General features: G+C 38.7%; 1 protein-coding gene across 8 annotated transcripts in view; it reads left to right on the forward strand.

The window, feature by feature from the left end:
- The window catches only part of LOC136864408 (atrophin-1), a 755035-nt gene that overhangs the window by 450069 nt on the left and 286004 nt on the right, over positions 1-18962 (forward strand). For all 8 annotated transcript variants that reach the window (XM_068226264.1, XM_068226266.1, XM_068226270.1 and 5 more), the window contains one exon: positions 17608-17744. In XM_068226264.1, coding sequence (XP_068082365.1) covers positions 17608-17744 — 137 coding nt within the window. The remainder of the gene's footprint in view (positions 1-17607; positions 17745-18962) is intronic.

Consider the following 18962-nt stretch of genomic DNA (forward strand, 5'->3'; position numbering starts at 1 on the left):
ATATAAACGCTGAAGAAGAGTGTATGAATATTGATAACGGATAAAAACTAACATGCCCGAATTTGCCCGTAATAACGGATGAATCAGTAAAAGGGTTCTCATTGTAATCGAAGGATATTGCACAGATTAATACAGGAATTTTCGAAGGTTATAAGAACATTGTCATTAAAACGGGGGTTCTCTCCTACTGCGGCGACCGCGATCGGATGTGTATCCGAGTCCAACATTTCACTTTTACTCTAAGTGCCCGCGCTCTAAATTCTTCTTTTGCCTTGAATCATCCTTAGCAAGCTTATGACGTCTTTTTCATAGGTTCTTAATGTCCCATAGCCAAAAAGGAATTGTAGCCTAATGAATATTTGAGAATGTTAAGATTTCCTTAACATTAATTGTGGGTTTTGTCCCATTGTAAAATATGTTAAATCAAATATAAAATTGCATTTCTCTTACGGAATAATTTACGGGATTAGAAATTTTTTCCGTTAAATATGGGTAGAAGGATATTGCACAGATTGATATAGGAATTTTCAAAGGTTATAAGAACATTGTCATGCAATTGAGATCGTGCAAAGTCGTGGTTACACTGTATATTGTACGCAAAGACATAAGAAAAACACAGCTATTTTTTTTCCCCCCACATTTTAATCGGAATTTCTGGAGGTTGTGATACTTTTTGAATTATAGTCCTGGTTGCTTTTGACAGGTTTTGCAGAAGTGAACTGTTTCTTACCTCCTCCTCTTTCCCCCTCCCGTATCTTTCCTGTTGTTGCAAAGCTTGCAGTCCTTCCTTTTTTTTCTTTGGGATGGGGATAAAGCAAACACAGCCTGCCATTTAGTCACACTTCATCTGTAGTGGATGGCTTGCCTCTTTTCCTGTTCTGAGTGTTCCGGATGTTCCCAACAAGTTGGGTTAACAGGTTCTTCCTGAACATCAGATGCAACATTTTAGGGTTGGATTGCTTGAAGAGGAGGTAGGCATTCACGATGGATACCTCCAGAAGCTAGAAAAACATTTTCCGCCACCACTTAACCGATTTACTTGTAAAGAGGTACAAGTTCATGTAGTGGTCAGAAACATCTACTCCTCCCATGTACTTCTTATAACCACATACAAAAACTGGTTTATCGACAACTTCCTCAACTCCTCTGCTTATCTTCCTTTTAAGCACCTGAGTGGAATTGTCGTAGAATGTCAACAGCATGGCAATAATTCTCTTGTCCCTCCAAACTATACTTGAGATGTCATCTTTTCGCACTGCTGCTATGTCATGCTGCTTCATTTTCTTCGTTGCTGCTTTTTTCACGTGGGGAGGTAGGCCTTTGCTGCTGACCGTTGCAGTACATGTGGACTTTCAGTTTCAATAGTTCAGCTGCTAACTTGTAATTAGTATAAAACCGTCCATGAAGACGTGAAAACCTGTTTCATTGGTATCCTGCAAAGAAATAATTGCCAGTACTGTAATTCTGTAACAGGCTTATTGCCATGGCTTACAAATCCACTTACTGACCTACAAGGGAATTTTGGCAGGTCGATATCACTGGTAGTCCATGATCTCCAAGTAGTATTAGAATTTTGTACACGCCGGTGAGGTCCAGGTCACGGCAACACATTATCACCTCCCCCAAAATCACACGCATCGCTGTCATTATTATTGTCAATCAGATCACTTTCTGAAACATCACTTTCATCACTTGCCTCAAAAAGTTCAACACTTTTGTGGTCACTGTCCGTAAATTCAGTCGAAATTGTCACCAATATTTCATCCTCCGTCAAGTCGAGTGCCACCGTTTTCCCACGATCGTTTTCCGTTGAGCATATACATTACCAAGGAAACAGAGTAATATTGCTGTCGCATTCTTAAAGAAGTTGTCTGAAATTCGTTCTCACAGTACCCAGAAGATAGCAGCACTAAATGAATAATAAATAGAAGTCATAATGTACTCCGCAGAGTAGTTACGCGACACAAAACTGTGTGTTGACCAGAGCTTGACACACAAGTGTTAGCACTGTACGGCAGCTGTCAACCTGTTATCGACACACGAGCGGAGAGAGTTAATACCAGCATGATAATATAGGGGTAGCATGTCTGTATCTTATGTAGAGGTCCTGCATTCAACTTGATAAAGTTACCTCAGGGTTCACTCAGTCTCATGACGTCATCTGAGGAAATCACCATGGAGATTTACAGCTGTCAGCATTCTAGGCAATGCTAACAGCCATAAGTCTCCAGGGTTCAGCTTCTTGGCCACTGTAGTCAGCATAGTGGCCTTCAGTTCAGAGGGTCCCGGGTTCGATTACCAGCTGGGTATTTTAACTATGTGATTAACTCCTCTAGTTTGGGGGCTGGATGTTTGTGTTCATCTTGATGCACATCTTCATCTACATACAACACATCACACTACAAACCACCAAAGAAACATGCATTCTTGAATACAGAATACATCCCTCAACAAAGGGAAGACATCCAGCTTTAAAACTGGGCTGTATCCATACTAAGTGCTGATCCCTGGTAATTGGGAAAAGGCCAGGAAGAAGAAGATATAAATGGCAGGTTGATGCTTAATTTGATGAAAACCTTATAAACAACTTGGCTTTCTACGTGTTGACCTAGTTGTGTTGATAGGATTTATTGGAATCGTGCCAAATATAATTTCATAATTGAAACAGATCTGTATTACTGTGAATATAATGTTAAAATCATTATTTGTAAGATGTAAGTGATGTGGAAAGCAAAAGAAAGAATACTGAATACCAGGAGGCACCAAATCAGAACAATTGTATCAAGTATTGGGTGGGTGTTCTGTCAGAATGACTATTGTGGAAGGGAGTGAAGATTTTTCAGAACCCCCAGTTGATGCATGATGAAATTTCTGAACCTGTAGTACAACTGCACATTATTCATTATTGTGATGCACTCAGTTGCATAGAACAAAATGTGGTTAACTTCAGGATATCCTGTTCATAAGTTGGATGTAGTACAAGAGAAAGTAATTAGAATAAAATTAGTATTGATGCATGCGAACAATAATAGGAAGCTAATGTATATAGAGGCCCTGTATTCAACTCTGGCTTGTCTTTGAATTTTAATCCTTGATAATGGGAGATCTAAATGCTCATGTTGGATCACGCAGGCTTGGATATGAAAATGTGCTAGGTCCACATGGTTATGGAGACAGGAACCCAGAAGGAGAAAGTCTTCTGGATCTATGTGTAAGGAATGTCTTGAGAATAAACAACAGTCGGTTTCAGAAGCAGCTAAGTCATAAACTAACAAGATACAGTTGGAATGGAGATACTAAATCTCTGATAGCTTATTTTATATCAGACAATGAAGCAGGAAAGACCATGTGTGATGTCAGAGTTATACCAAGTGAAAGCCTGGACAGTGACCACGGACTTCTCCTCGCAACAATAAAGCACATTGAAATTTAGACTTCAGAAATACAGGAAACCAAAAATCAAGACATGGGAGCTAAAGAAGGCAGAGAAACAAGTTGAATACACAAAAAAAGTGACCAATAAATTACCATAAGATGCATTACAAGAAGACAACATCGAGTGGACTAGATTCAAAGAAAGCATTGTCGGAGCTGCAGTAGAAATTTGTGGTAAAACTAATAGCAAAATGAAGGCAAAAGAAACTCCTTGGTGGAACGATCGGGTGAAGATTGCTGTGAAAGCGAGAAATGAAACCAGGAAAGCCAGAGACAAAGAAATACAAAAAGGAAGTCAAAGGAATGAATCTAGAGTAAACAAACTGCAGCAGAAATACAGAGATCTGAAGCTACGAGTAAAGAAAATTGTGGCCGAAGAAAAACAAAAAGCTTGGACTGATTTCACAGATAAACTAGAGCAAGACAGCAAAGCTAATTCTAAACTACTTTGCCGACCAATCTATATATATAAAGTAACTTGTCCTGACTGACTGACTGACTGACTGACTGACTGACTGATTCATCATCGCCGAGCCAAAACTACTGGACATAATGAAATGAAATTTTGAGGATACATTTATATTACAATGTAGGTGCTCGCTAAGGGAGCATTTTTGGATATTCCCTCGCTAAGGGGGTTATAAGGGGGGTGAATTTTTAAAATGAGTGTATCTATATCTCAAAACTTTAAAAGTTTACAGATGTAAAAATTGGCATTTAGAATCTTTTTTTTTTAAATAAAGAAACCCGTATTTTTTTGTTTTCGGAAAATCTCAATACGAGGGGAGAAAAAGGGGTGAAAAATGGGTTGGATGCCTCTAATGAGGCTACTTACATTTCAGAAACTGAAGATTTTACAGACCTGAAAATTGGTATTTGGGATCTCCTTTAAAAATAAAGACGTATTTTTTTGTTTTTGGAAAATCCAAGTAATGGGGGCGTGAAAAGGGGGGTGAATTTTTAAAATGAGTGTATCTATATCTAAAAATTTTAAAAGTTTTCAGATGTAAATATTCGTATTTAAAAATAAAGAAATACGTATTTTTTGTTTTCGGTAAATACCAATAGGAGGAGAGGAAAAGGCGTTGAATATCTTTAATGAGGATACTTATATCTCAGAAATTGTAGATATTACAGACCTGAAAATTGGTATTTGGGGTCCCCCTTAAGGATCAAGAAACACACATTTTTTGTTTTTGGAAAATCCAAGAAATGGGGGGTGAAAAGGGGGGTGAATTTTTAAAATGAGTATATCGATATCTAAAAACTTTAAAAGTTTACAGATGTAAAAGTTGGTATTTAGAATCTCCTTTAAAAGTAAAGAAACACGTATTTTTTTGTTTTCGGAAAATCCCAATAGGAGGACTGACAAGGGGTGAAAAATGGGTTGAATGCCATTTATGAGGATACATACATCTTAGAAACTGAAGATATTACAGACCTGAAAATTGGTATTTGGGATCTCCTTTAAAAATAAAGAAACAATGTATGTTTTGTTTTTGGAAAATCCAAATGGAAGTGGGGGTGGGGGATTTTTAAAATCAGTGTATCTATATCGCAAAACTTTAAAAGTTTGCAGATGTAAAAATTGATACTCGGAATCTCCTTTAAAAATAAAGGAACACATTTTTTTTGTTTTCTGTAAATCCCAATAGGAGGGGTGAAAATGTGTGAATAATGGGTTGAATGCCTTTTATTAGGATACTTATGTCTCAGAAACTGAAGATAATACAGACCTGAAAACTGATATACGGGATCTCCTTCAAAAATAAAGAAACACGTTTTCTTTGGAAAATCCAATTAATGGGGGTTAAACAGGAGTGACAAATTGGGGTGAGTTTTTAGAAAGACTACATCTGCAGTATACCTCAGAAACGTAAAATGTTACAGACGTAAAAACTGGCATTTGGGATCTCCTGGTAAAGTAAAGAAACATAGGTGATTTGTTTTTGTAAACTCCACTTAAGGGGAACTAAAAAAGGGGTGAAATTTTAAAATGAGAATTTATACAGTATATCTTAAAAACTTAACAAGTTACGGAAGTGAAAAATTGTATTTTTATCTCAAGTAAAAATAAAGAAACGTGTATTTTTAGTTTTTGGAAAAACCACTTGGGTGGGGGGTAAAAGTGACTAAAAATGGGATTGAATTATTTTAATTAGGATACTGATATCTCAAAAACTGAAGATGTTACAGAAGTGAAATTAGGTATTTGGAATCTGCTTTGAAAGTAAAGAAACATGTATTCTCAGAAAATCCAATGAAGGGTGGGGGGGGGGAGGGAGCGAGGTGAAAGAATTGAAAAATTAATTAAATTAATTGTATGAGGATACTAACTTACATCTAATAAAAACTAAAGTTATTAGAGACGTGAAAATTGGTATTTAGATCACCTTTAAAAACAAAGAGAAACGCGTTTTGGGAGGCGGGGAATCATCTTGGGGGGCGGGAGTGAAAGGGTGTTGAATTCCTTTCATGAGGACACATATCTCAAAAGGTGAAGATGTTAGAGTCGTGATAATTGTTTTCTGGAAGATCCTTTAGTATAAAGAAAGAAGTGTTTTTTGCCGGAAAATTCACTTAAGGGTGGCTGGGTGGGGGGAGTGTGAAAGGAACAGAAAAAATGTGAATCATTTTTATGGGGATACTTATATCTCAAAACTGAAGGTAACAGACGTGAACATTGGTATTTGGAATCTCCTTTAAATTTAAAGAGCCTTCTTTTTTGGGGGAGGGGGGAATCAACTTAACGGCGGTGGGGTGAAGAAGGAGGTGAGACCAGTTGATTTTACTGTTCATAATGTACTTACAAGGAGCCTCTGTGACTCAGGTGGCAGCGCGCCGGCCTATCACCGCTGGGTTCCGCGGTTCAAATCTCGGTCACTCCCTGTGAGATTTGTGCGGGACAAAGCGGAGGCGGGACGGGATTTTATCCGGGTAGTCTGGTTTTCGCCATCATCATTCATTCCAGCAACACTCTCCAATATCATTTCATTTCATTTGTCATTCATTAATCATTGCCCCAGAGGAGTGCGACAGGCTTCGGCAGCCAGCATAATTCCTATCCTCACCGCTAGATGGCGGCTTTATTCATTCCATTCCTGACCCGGTCGAATGACTGGAAACAGGCTGTGGATTTTCAATATAGTTATTCTGACCATAAAGCGATCGTTTTTAATCTTTCCTGGGTTCGTTTTCAAGAGCCATCTTTTCCTTTGGAGAACGTTCTTAGATTACAGTAGATTCTCATGGCATATAAGTAAAAATTTAAACACAATTGAAATAAACGGTAGGAATGAGATTGACTGTGCAATTGTTCACCTCTATAATTAGGTCAATAATGCACGGAAGTATGTCATTCGTATCTCCAGAAATCCCGCGCAGTTGCCTACGCGCGACAGTGGTGCTGGTCACATTGTTAGCAATGACAATGGCAGCAGATGTAATTTACTGCCAAGTAGCAGTCTTTCATCTTGCTGTGGGGTCCAGAACATTAATAATAATAATAATGTTCTGGGCCGTCGTCAAACTGTGCGGACCGCGCTGGAAACGCTTCCTGGACGGGTAATGACTACGAATGCAGGCCGGCCGCGTGTTCAGTACCGCCAAGGCACCCAAGACGACACCACGCTGGATCTCCTCAAGGTTTTGATCCATATTAAAAATGCTTATAGAAAAAGATGGCAAAGATTTAGGGACCCAACTGACCGGGTGGATTACCTGGACCTAGCCCGGGAAGTACGAAATCGATTGCTGGAAAGAAAGATTAAGAAACGGGAGGAACACTGCCGTAATCTCACAGAAAACGAGCCAGATCGCGAATTTTGGCGGATTCTCTCAGAAAAGCAGTCAGATCGCGAATTTTGGCGGATTATATATAAAACGTTAAGCACTCAATAATAAATTTCTCTATAATACTGTAGCGAAGCACGGGTATCTTGCTAATACGAAATATAAGAAGAGACAATGAATACATAACTGCAATAGAGGAACCAGATGGTAACATAGTTAGGGAAGAAACAGAAATAAGGAAGATCATGAAATCCTATGTTGATAATTTATACAACAGTACTGGGAAAGACTCCAATGATGTAACCACGCAGGTCAGTTTAAGCTGCAATAATGAGCCTGACCAAGAGAGCCCGCCAACTTGGAAGGAAGTAGAGACGGCCCTTAATAGTATGCCCAAAGAAAGAGCACCAGGATTTGATGAAGTCAGTGCAGATATGATCAAAGCAACTGGTGCAATGGGAGTACAGTGGCTTCATAGAGTTATTAATGCAATATGGAAGGATAGGAAAGTCCCAGATGATTGGAAAAAGGGAATAATTATACCTCTCTTCAAAAAAGGAAGCCAGAAGAAATGTAGCGATTATAGAGGGATCACTTTATTGTCTCATGGTTTGAAAATGTTTGAGAAAATACTTGAAAAAAGGCTAAGGAAAATAATAGAACCACAACTACAGGAAGAACAATATGGATTCAGAGAACACCGATCAACTACCGATCTCATATTTGCACTTAGAATACTGTTAGAAAAGCGTTGGGAGAAGGGCAAAGACTTAACACTAGTGTTTTCTCGAAAAAGCATTTGATAGTGTTCCAAGGAAGACTATATAGGAATACTTAAGAAAGAAAAATGTACCCAAAGGGCTTGTCCAGGAAGTTAAAATGCTTTACGAAGACTGCTGCAGTTGCGTACAGATAGGAAATGGTAATTCTGATTGGTTCCGAACCACTAAAGGAGTGCAACAAGGCAGTACCCTTTCACTCTTACTTTTTATCACTGTCGTGGATGAAGTCATGAAAGAAATTAAGCAGAACAACAATATGGACATCAATGCATTTGCAGATGATGTAGTAATTTGGGGAAATACAGAGAAGGAAGTCCAAGAGAGGCTGAACACCTGGAATGAACATTTGAAAGCACACGGATTAACAATAAATAAATCGAAAACTGTTCTTCTTCTGCCTGTTGACAGACATAGGAAGAAAGGAAAAATAATGCTGGAAGGTACACAGCTGGAAACAGTAGACCAATATAAATATCTTGGGTTTATCATTTCAAGTGATAACAGAATACAGCATGAGATTAACAACCGCATTCAAAAATCAGCTCAGTTTTACCATCAAGTTCGGAACCTCCTCTGGAACGAACAAGTTCCCTTAAGATCAAAGCAGATTGTATTCCAGTCATACTCCACCCCCATAATAACATATGGCCTAGAAACCTGCACAACAACCCAACAAGTGGATAGCAAACTACAAGCCGCAGAAATGAAGTTCCTACGAACTATGGTACAGAAGACAAAAAGGGACAGGGTAAGGAATGAAAGAATAAGGGAGGAAGCTGGTGTGTACCCATCCCTGAATGAAAAAGCGACAAGGGCCCGTTTGAAATGGTTTGGCCATGTCAAACGAGTGGACGAAGAAGGACAGCAAAGCAATGGCTACACACAGTTGTGGCTGGAAAACGACCGGTAGGAAGACCTAGGAAGAGATGGCTGGACCAAGTGAAAGAGGACATAGGAACAAGAGGAGTCAGCTGGGATGTCGTCTTGAGAGAAGAGTGGTACATGGACAGACAGAAGTGGAGAGTGCTCATAAACCACACCTGGGCAACTGGAGTGGAAAACTGATGATGATGATGATGATGATGATGATGATGATGATGATGATGATGATGATGATGATGATGATAAAGTCAGCTCAGGGTTCACTCAGCCTCATGACGTCAACTGAGGAAATCACCATGGAGACTTATGGCTGTCAGCGTTCTAGGCAATACTAACAGCCATAAGTCTCCAGAGTGATTTCTGGCATGCACAGGAACTTCTAATTTGCTTTAATGTAAAATCTGAAAAATGCTATGAACCAATAGTATTGCTCTGAACCATTGATTTGAGGCAGTGGACCTGGTTGAGAAAGTGAAACAGTACTCTTCCAGTTAATTCATTCTCCTGAACGATTCCTTGAACCATACATTCTTGAATTATCTATGATCTCAATGTCTGAAGGTAGCAGTTATTTGGTGGGGAGAGCTTGCTGACTTACAACTCTTTTTGTATTTTGAATGTTAAAAGAATTTTCAAATTTTCTCATGCCTCATCAGTCCTAATTGTTTTCTTGATGAACTAGCATTTTAGAACTTTTCCCCATTTCTTTGCCAATGCTGTACATTCACTAGTATTGATGATCTTCCTGGTATGCAGTGTATCATTTGTCTGTTTTGTCTTGTGTAATACAGTAGAAGTCTGTTATATCGAAAATTCATAACATCGAAAAATTTACTCACTATAGTGGATTGACGTTGTAGCCGATTTTTCGTAAACGTTGGGGAAAACCCCACACACATTACAATCGGTATATAACGGCAATCTGTTTGTTCAGAATGGACGGTTTTGCAGATTTCCATACTACGGCTTACTCATAAGTTTTTTTCCTAATTCCGAGACAACGTGAACGCGGATGTTCAATTTTATTCTGAAGAATTGGAGTAGTATCACTCCAGTGACTTCTGAGGCAAACCTTTTCAGTTTCCTTATTCAAACAGAGCTGCCTAACCTAACCTCATATGTATCATGAAAACATATTTCAAGCACCAGTAGAGTAATGATAAGTTACTCGGGAATAACCTTTCCAAAATGTAATCAGGCGCGAGAAAATGCAGTGTAGCCTCATAGTGCACATTCTTCATTAAGGCGATTTCTCGCATAACCCGTCGTAAATTCATAGCCCTGATTCACGTCAGATTCAATCGATTTTAAAATACCTCATTTATTGTGTCACAAAATGTCATTATAACAGCTTGGTAATCATTTTTCCCAGCCCCGAAATTGTTCTTTATCATCTCTTGTGAAAGGAACCTGATTTCCAACAGAGATTTGAGCCCTCACCACAGGAGGCAGTCGGCGGAATGGCCTTGAATTGTGGAATGTTGGAGAGTAAATTCTAGCTTCGGGAAGCAAGCCATTAGCCTTGGGAAAGTTCACTTTTGCTCTCCGGTTTTCATTGATATTGTTGAATAACCCAGTAAGCCTGTTTGTGCTTGTATTTCGCATTCCATTCAGAAGTTAGAAATGTATTCTGTGTTAAGTGATGCAGTGAAGGGTAGCAAATATTTGTCGCGTTATAGACTAACGTAAGGATTAGGAATATAATCGTGTGAAGTTGACTAGCATGGTGCATATTTGTCTTGTGGTAGCCTGTTATAGATACTGAGAAAGTCGTGAAATTGTTTATTAATGAAGACAAGTCCAGGAAGTGGACTGGCATCCACATCCTTCAGCAGTATGTTGAAACTCGCACCCTCGAGTTTCGACTCAATTCGATCGAAGTGTTGTCGCATTCAAGATGACTGTCAAAGTCATTTCTGTCGCACATAGCTGAGTTTAACGTCCAAATAATTCATGATCGATACTTTTACACGGGCACTCTGCAAATGTTTTTATATTTATTGTCAGGTATTTTACACAACTTTTAATACACTGTTTTTATTTAATAAGCCCCATTGGAAAAGGTTTTTACATTTGTTCGCTAGTCTTTTTCACGCCTTTTAATACTCTCATCGCATCTTTAGAAACTGTAGATAGCCTATATCTTTCGCTATACCTGTACATACGCGATGTAAATTGTGTGCATGTTGGAAAAAACATATCAAGTGTTTATATATTCGTGTTGGATAGTTTTTATTTTTCTAATCACTAGTACGCTTTCTGTCTTAACACATTATCTTTCCATGTCCCTGGAGAAATGCTTAACGAGGTTTCACTGAATAAACTAACCTCCAAAATCAGTCGTCCACTCTGCACCGTATCTTGATGTGTATCACATTCTTCTTTAATTTCAGCACACAGTTTTAAAATTAAGTAATCATTTACTTCAGCCTTTATTTCTAACGAGTTAACTACTGCTAACAACCATATTTTTTATGCATTTATTACGAAAGCATGTTTTCTTTCATTTCAACTTGTGCTTACAGAACACCAGTCGACAAGTATTACTAATCGAATCTGATATCACCTTCGAGTTCAAATGTCGAGAAGAGAGCTCACTAGTGCACATAGCGAAAAATCTATTCCGAAGATGATTAATCACATTGAATATAATCGCTGGAGTGCATAAATATTGATAATGGATAAAATTATGCACACATAATCACTCTTAATGAAGGATGCATCAGTGATAGGGTTCTCGCTGTTACCGAAGGATAATACACAGTTTAATCCGGGGATTTTCAAGGGACAGAAAAATCTGTTGTTATAACAGAGTTCTCATAATATGCCGTACTCATTATAGCAGACTTCTACTTTACGTTCAAAATCAAATCCATATCGGAGCTCAGTCTTCCATTCTTGTGTACATGAACCACCTGAAGATCCTTTCACAAGTGGACCTATCATTGTTCTATGAAACCAGTCACTGATACCATAACACAGATAAAGTCTTACGCCAATTGTCAACTAACTGAACAACATACTGATTCTGATAATCCTTCACCCTGAATTTTCTGCATGAAGTACCAGACAGTGTCATGCACTGAACCCCATCTACCTGAGTACTGCTGAGGCATTTTCATGTTATTTGTGGAAAATAAGTCTTTAGTCAAGTTTAAACAACCACATACAACTAATTCAAGTTGAGTACAGTTGTTTTGACAATCTGCTCATGAGCAATCCAGCTTTTACTTGCGAGCTCAGTTTCCTTGCAGATGCAAGAGATAGCTCCGGTAGCGGAATTCAAGTTGAGTCGACACAATGTGGTTACAATCAAAAGGTGTTTTCTCGCACAAAAAAAAGTTCCACACACCACTGTCCTAGTTTTGTTGAGGGCTATCATGATTGAACAATATTTTTTTTCCTCAAAAGATGTTTTATCGCATTAAGAGTAGAGGTTGTAAATCACAGTTTCAATCCATAGCCTGTTATTGAACAAATTGTATCTTCTCCCTTCAACCAATCGGCTGCTACCTAGGCTGATTTCTGATGGGCCGGTCATTTTGTTTGCTTTGTGTAGAGGTTATGAGTACGGCCCAGACTTTTTAAAAATGCATATGCAAATGCATATTTTGAACATTAGTGCATAATTTGAACATTAGCGCATATAGGGCTTACAGACAAATTTTTCTCTTATGTGTGATCGATTATCTAAGATCTCTCAATGAAATGGAAAATTTAATGAGCTCTGTATGTTGCACATCACTTGGCAACATGAAAAACCTTCCCTGATCAAGGAAAGTGCTTTCAGTGTCGCAGTACAAGTAGTTAGATGGATAATGATGTTTTTCATAACAGCAATTTCCTTCTTTCTGACATTCCTTTCTCCTTCTTCTTACAGTAGCCTCTCAAGGTTTGCTTAAACAAGTGCGTTCTTCTGTTAACTTGCTCTTCGTCTATTGCAGTGTCTTACCAGATGAAACTCTAAAAATGCCTAAAGTCTTTGCCAGAAGAATGTTCTGAGCAGTCAGTGCCAGTGTACAAGTATTGCCCAGTTATGTCCGTCATCGTAGAACGATCATTTTCAGCGCATAAATTACTTCTGTCGAACAACAGAAAGTCATTGACTCCTGAAAACATTGAAAACCTGTTGAAACATACTGCCATGCATCATTTTGTAAGGAATGAAACTTGTTCATCAATTTAACACCGAGTTAAAATTAAATAATGTGTTTGATAATTGTATCAGGTTTTATTTTTACTGTATCTCTCCATGCATATTTTCAGCATTTTTAATGCATATGTGGGTGCATATTTTTGGAGTTTTTAATGCATATGAATCCGGGCCCTAGTTATGAGGGTAGAATTGGTTTGCAGTAATTAATGAATCTGTGTTGTCTGCAATAATGTGAGAGAAATAAAAGTATGGCCAAAGAGTTAGACAGAGTGCTAGTTAACACAGTGTTCAGTGGTTGCAGAAGAAGGCAGAAAAGTAGTTGTAAAATACAGCAAGAAAGGGAAATCAGATATTCAACTCCCTGTGGGTCAAATGTTTGTGCCATGTAAACACTCGAGAAAAGGCTTTTCATGCCACCAGGTAAATCCTAGAGATGTTGAACATCTGTGAGATAAACTTTACTATATTCCACAGAAGCTACGTCAGCACTCTTATCTTTACATCTTTGATTCAAAACAAAGCAGTTAAGAGACATAGGCTACACAATCCTAATTGGAACAAATCTGAAAGGGCTGGATATTTTGTGACAGCTGCTAGTGGTGGAAAAATTCCTGTGTGCAAGTAGAACTTCGTTTCAATTACTACTGTTGGTTACAAGAGGCTGTCAAATCTTACCAAGAAAGTTTATGCGGGTGATTTTATGACAGGCATGTGCTTTGAACTACAACAGATTCATCCTCTATTTTACCAAAAACTGACATTCAAGAAGCATAGTATGCTAGACAAAGTAGTTTCTACAGCATATGTATCACAGTTCTTCAAGAGAAAACCCAGCATTTATACCTGGACAAAGGACCAAGCTGGGAAGGGTTGTATTGAAGTAATGTCAGCCTTGCTGTCGCACTTGAGACAAAATCATGTCAAACTATATGGTTAAAGAACACTGCGTTTGTTTTTAGATGGGTGTATTGCACAAAATAAAAAGAATGTAAATCTACACATGATGCTTTACTTTTCGTATACAGAGTATGAAGAGGTTCATTTCAACCATTTCAGCAGGGAAACTGGCTATCAATTAATTAATACCTGGTTGCCAGCCATTAAGGATTTACACAGGTAGTTCTCTTCCCTGCCTCTTCACTATTGTTATTTCGTCTCGGTGTTTTCCAAATTCGTACGTTCCTCATCGCCAGATGTTTCATTCCAGGTTTGTGTCAACGTCATATGTTACGTACGCATGTTATGTGACCCTCTTAGACTGATTCTGATGGTTCGGTCATCTTCCGCTTCGAACGCTAGCGCTGTGCTGCTTCCGGGGAGTCATCTGGTGATGAATGAACGTACCATTTCTACATCTATTATAACATCTAAATTTCAAAAGTTCATTGTTTAAGAAGCCTTTCTCGTGGACAGTCAGGATTTTCTTCTGGTGACGCAGAGCACAGTTCTCTGCGAAAAGTAAAGAATTTCACCTTATTTTCTTGACACGGCATAAGCCCAAAAGCCTATACAGTATCATGTCTAAAATGATGATTATTCCAGAAAAGGTCAAATCAGTAGTGTTGACAAGTGGAAAGAGAGGTGAATGGCAGATAAAGATGTTGTAGTAGAAGAGAACTTCAGTTGCTTGGAGAGTGAATTAATGGAAAATTTTAGTATAGATATGGAGTCAGCCGGAGGATAGAGCATGTGGACAATGTTTATTCTTTCGCAAGATGAAAAGAATACAGTAGAACCTCGATATTTCGAAATCGGTTAATTCAAAATCCCGCCTAATTCGAAGAAGCTCTCGTTCCCCGAAACATGCGATACAGTTTTGCATGTTATTTCACTTGTTTAATTCGAAATACGGATAATTCGTCATTCGAAGTACAATGTCGGCCCCATTACCGAAATTCAGACTTTTAATTCGAAACTGCCTTTACTTTTTAAAACAACAGTATGTTACAGAGTAATTTCAACTCGAAATTTATCCGCTCCGCTGCATAATAGAACGCGCGTTCCGGAACGTGGAGGGGTAGCTTTCCGCACATACACTCACTTTGGTGGGTCTACAGTGCGCTTCATGATTGTTAAGTTGAAGGAAATCGGAATTCTTGTGTGTTCAACCTTTTAAGGAACGCCGTAATATCACGCAACGTGCAGTGTGCGGGAATACAGAATCCGCGAACACTGGCGATGCCGACAGTTGACGAAAAAACGTGGCAAATATAATAAATTCGTAGGCACCGAACAATTTTGACATTGCCGGTGAAACTGCATTGCTTTATTTTAATGCGAGCCCAAACGGTCTTATTGTTTTAAAGGAGAAATTGCCAGCCGGGAAATCGTACAGTGTGAGGGATGGGGATCATAGTAGTGCGTTGCAATGCACATGGAAGTGAGATACTTTATTCCCTCGTCATAGGAAACTTCGATAAGCCACAATGTTTTAAGAGTGTCGGGCACTTTTCATCCCAGTACAAAGCATCTATAATAAAAATGCAAACAGTAAAGAAATCCAAAAAATAATGCATTTGCACAGGGGAACCGGCATAATTTTCCTCGTCTTTGAATTGTGCAATTTTTTTTTCTTTCGTTGCGTGAGGTTAAGTTTGTCAGTGTTTTGTCCAAGTGCATTATTTGAACATTGAAAATGCACCATGTTGGATACATTTCGGAAATAGTTTTTTCCATGGCATTTGAAAGGTTTAAACTGTGAATCGAGGTGATTGCATGTATTAATGGGTCTAAGAATACTTCGTGACGCGGCAAGTGTTTACATTTCTGAAGTACGAGGGAAGTGCCATGGCGGGAAATCGTACAAGGATAGAGTAATAGCAAAGTTCGATTTTAAGGGCATCGGGTACTTTCTGTGTAAATACAAGGCATCTAAAATGCATACAGTATAGTAATCCAATTAATAAAGCACTTGCACATGGGAGCGAGCATAGATTTCTCCTCGTCTTTGAATCGTGCTTTTTTTCTTTTTCTTTCGTTGCGTGAGGTTATGTTTACCAGTGAGATATCTGAGTGTATTATTTGAATACTGTAAATGCACCTTCTTGGATACATTTTGGAAATAGTTCCTTTTTCATGGCATTTGAAAGGTATAAACTGTGAATCAAGGTTAAATGCATGCAGTAACGGGCCTTAGAATATTTTATAACACGGCAAGGGTTGGTACTTCTGAATTGCGAATTGGCGGTTAATTCGAAATCACGTAATTCGAAGTCCGATTTTTGAGTCCCAACGACTTCGAATTAACGAGGTTTTACTGTACAATGGAACAGAGACATACCAAGGAAGGTTAATGAAATAATGTGCGAGACGCAGATATAGGCTACAGAAATGAAATGTTTAATTAATTCGTTACAGAAGAAAACAGAAAGAAACGGTAAGAAGAGAATACAATTGGAAAGATAAGTGATAAAATGAAAAGAACAACATAGATGTTTTGGACTTACTAACATGGGTGCACGATGCCAAGACAAACAATAAAATATACAAACAGAAGGAAAAGTGAGCCTGAAGACATTAAGATGGATGGACTTCGATAAGTATAGTAAGGTAAAATAATCAGGTTAGATTAGGTGATGGCTGAGGACTGGTGCAGGAACCACAGGTATGCTCACCTGGCCACATTTGTATGAGAAGAAATGGATGAAACTTCATCAAATACCACTTCAGTATCTTTAGGTAATGCCTTCCAGTAATAATGCTTGGGATGACATGAAGAAAAGTTTTTGGAATCTTTGCTAGTTGTTCATGGAACCTTAAAAATATTTTGCTTGAACTTGAAATGTATTTATGACCATGTTATATAGTAGCACATCATCGTGAACTTTCTTTTGTAAAAATTCATTGGCCGTGCGCATAGAGGCGCGCGGCTGTGAGCTTGCATCCGGGAGATAGTAGGTTCGAATCCCACTATCGTCAGTCCTGAAAATGGTTTTCCGTGGTTTCCCATTTTCACACCAGGCAAATGCTGGGGCTGTACCTTAATTAAGGCCACGGCCGCTACCTTCCAACTCCTAGGCCTTTCCTATCCCATCGTCGCCATAAGACCTATCTGTGTCGGTGCGACGTAAAACCCCTAGCAAAAAAAAAAAAAAAAAAAAAAAAAAAAAAAAAAAAAAAAAAAAATTCAGATCTCTCCTTGCGCAGGACACTTCTTGCTTGCTAACTGATAAAAACATACCATCAATCTTTTGCCCATTTTGATTCGGCTTGTGCCTTGAATATCCTTGTTTAAATTCACACACACATGCAGAGAGAGAGGGGGGGGCTTGTATTTGTGTGATAGTACGTTCAAACCCCATTGTCGACGGCCCTGAAGATGTTTTTCCAGGGTTCCCCATTTTCACGCTAGGCAAATGCTGGGGCTGATCCTTAATTAAGGCCACAGTTGGCTTCCCTTCTTGTCTTAGTCCTTTCCTATCCCATCATCACCTTAAGACCTGTCTGTATTGGTGTAACATAAGCAAAATGTGTGGTGTTTTTTACTGGCTGATATCCTAATAATTATAAGTTAACTTCAAACTTACATTTTGTTTTAATTCATTTCATTATGCATTGCAGCGCAAAATTTGTACTCCTGAAAAAGCGGAAGGACCCAAGCCTCCATCTCGAGGGCCTATTGAAACTATTACATCTCCATATGATCGCTTTACTCCGAGACAAGGATATCCCGATACTCCTGCTCTTCGACAATTGAGGTGGGTAAAATTTACCTTGTTATCGTACACGATTTCATTACTGGAAGTGATTTACTGTAGGGTGAAGGGAAAAAGGCAGATGGAAAACGGTTAGATACTATACCTTTGTTTTCTTTGCATGAGTAAAGAACTGGACTCAGAGATGAGGCTTTTTGCAGATGCTATACTGTATAGAGCAAATAATAAGTTACAGGATTGTGAGGGACTGCTAAACTGACTCAACATTGTTGTGATATTGACAGCAGACAATGGTAAACGGTGTGAAAAGTCAGGTTATAAGTTTCACCAAGAGTAAAAGCCCTCTCATTTTTTTTTCTGGCTTTACGTTGCACCGACACAGATGGGTCTTATGGCGTCGATGGGGTAGGAAAGACCTAGGAGTTGGAAGGAAGCGGCCGTGGCCTTAATTAAGGTACAGCCCCAGCATTTGCCTGGTATGAAAATGGGAAACCACGAAAAGCCATCTTTAGGGCTGCCAGCAGTGGGTCTCTCAGTTTTAATTACTGTGTTGTTCAAGGGAAAGTATCCCATGGGGATCTCTTTAAGTACCTAGATATTAATATAAGGAAAACTCTTAATTTGGATAATTACATTAACAAGGTTGTAAATAAAGGTCACATACCTCTTTATATGGTTATCAGGATATATAGGAGAGGGTCACTGGTAAGACACCAATTACAGTATGGTTCCAGCGTATGGGACCCTCGCCAGGATTACTAGATTTGAGTACTGGAAAAGATCCAAAGGACAGCAGCATGATTTGTTCCTGGTCATCGAGCAGCTTCACTAAGCAGTGGGTTTCTCGCTGTCAGTGGAGAGATGGTGTGGAATGACGTTAGTAAACGAATAAACTTTAATGGGGTTTTTAAAAGCAGGAAAGATTAAAATATGAAAATAAAGTTTGAATTCAAGATTGCAAATTAGGGCAAATATTCAATTGTAGGAAGAGGAATTTGGACTGGAATAATTTACCAAAAGAGATGTTCAGTAAATTTCTAACTTCTTTGAAATCCTTTAAATAAAGCCTGGGTAATCAATTGATAAGGGGACTTGCCATCTGCATGTCATCCCTAAATGTATATCTGTAGTGATTGATTGATTGATTGATTGATTGATTGATTGATTGATGGATTGATTGATTGATTGATTGATCGATCGGATCGATCGAATGAGAGCTTTTCGTACAAGTACTGTTGCCAGACTGCCCGCTGAGTCTGG

The sequence above is a fragment of the Anabrus simplex genome, chromosome 2, assembly GCF_040414725.1.
Source record: "Anabrus simplex isolate iqAnaSimp1 chromosome 2, ASM4041472v1, whole genome shotgun sequence".
Lineage (NCBI taxonomy): Eukaryota > Metazoa > Arthropoda > Insecta > Orthoptera > Tettigoniidae > Anabrus > Anabrus simplex.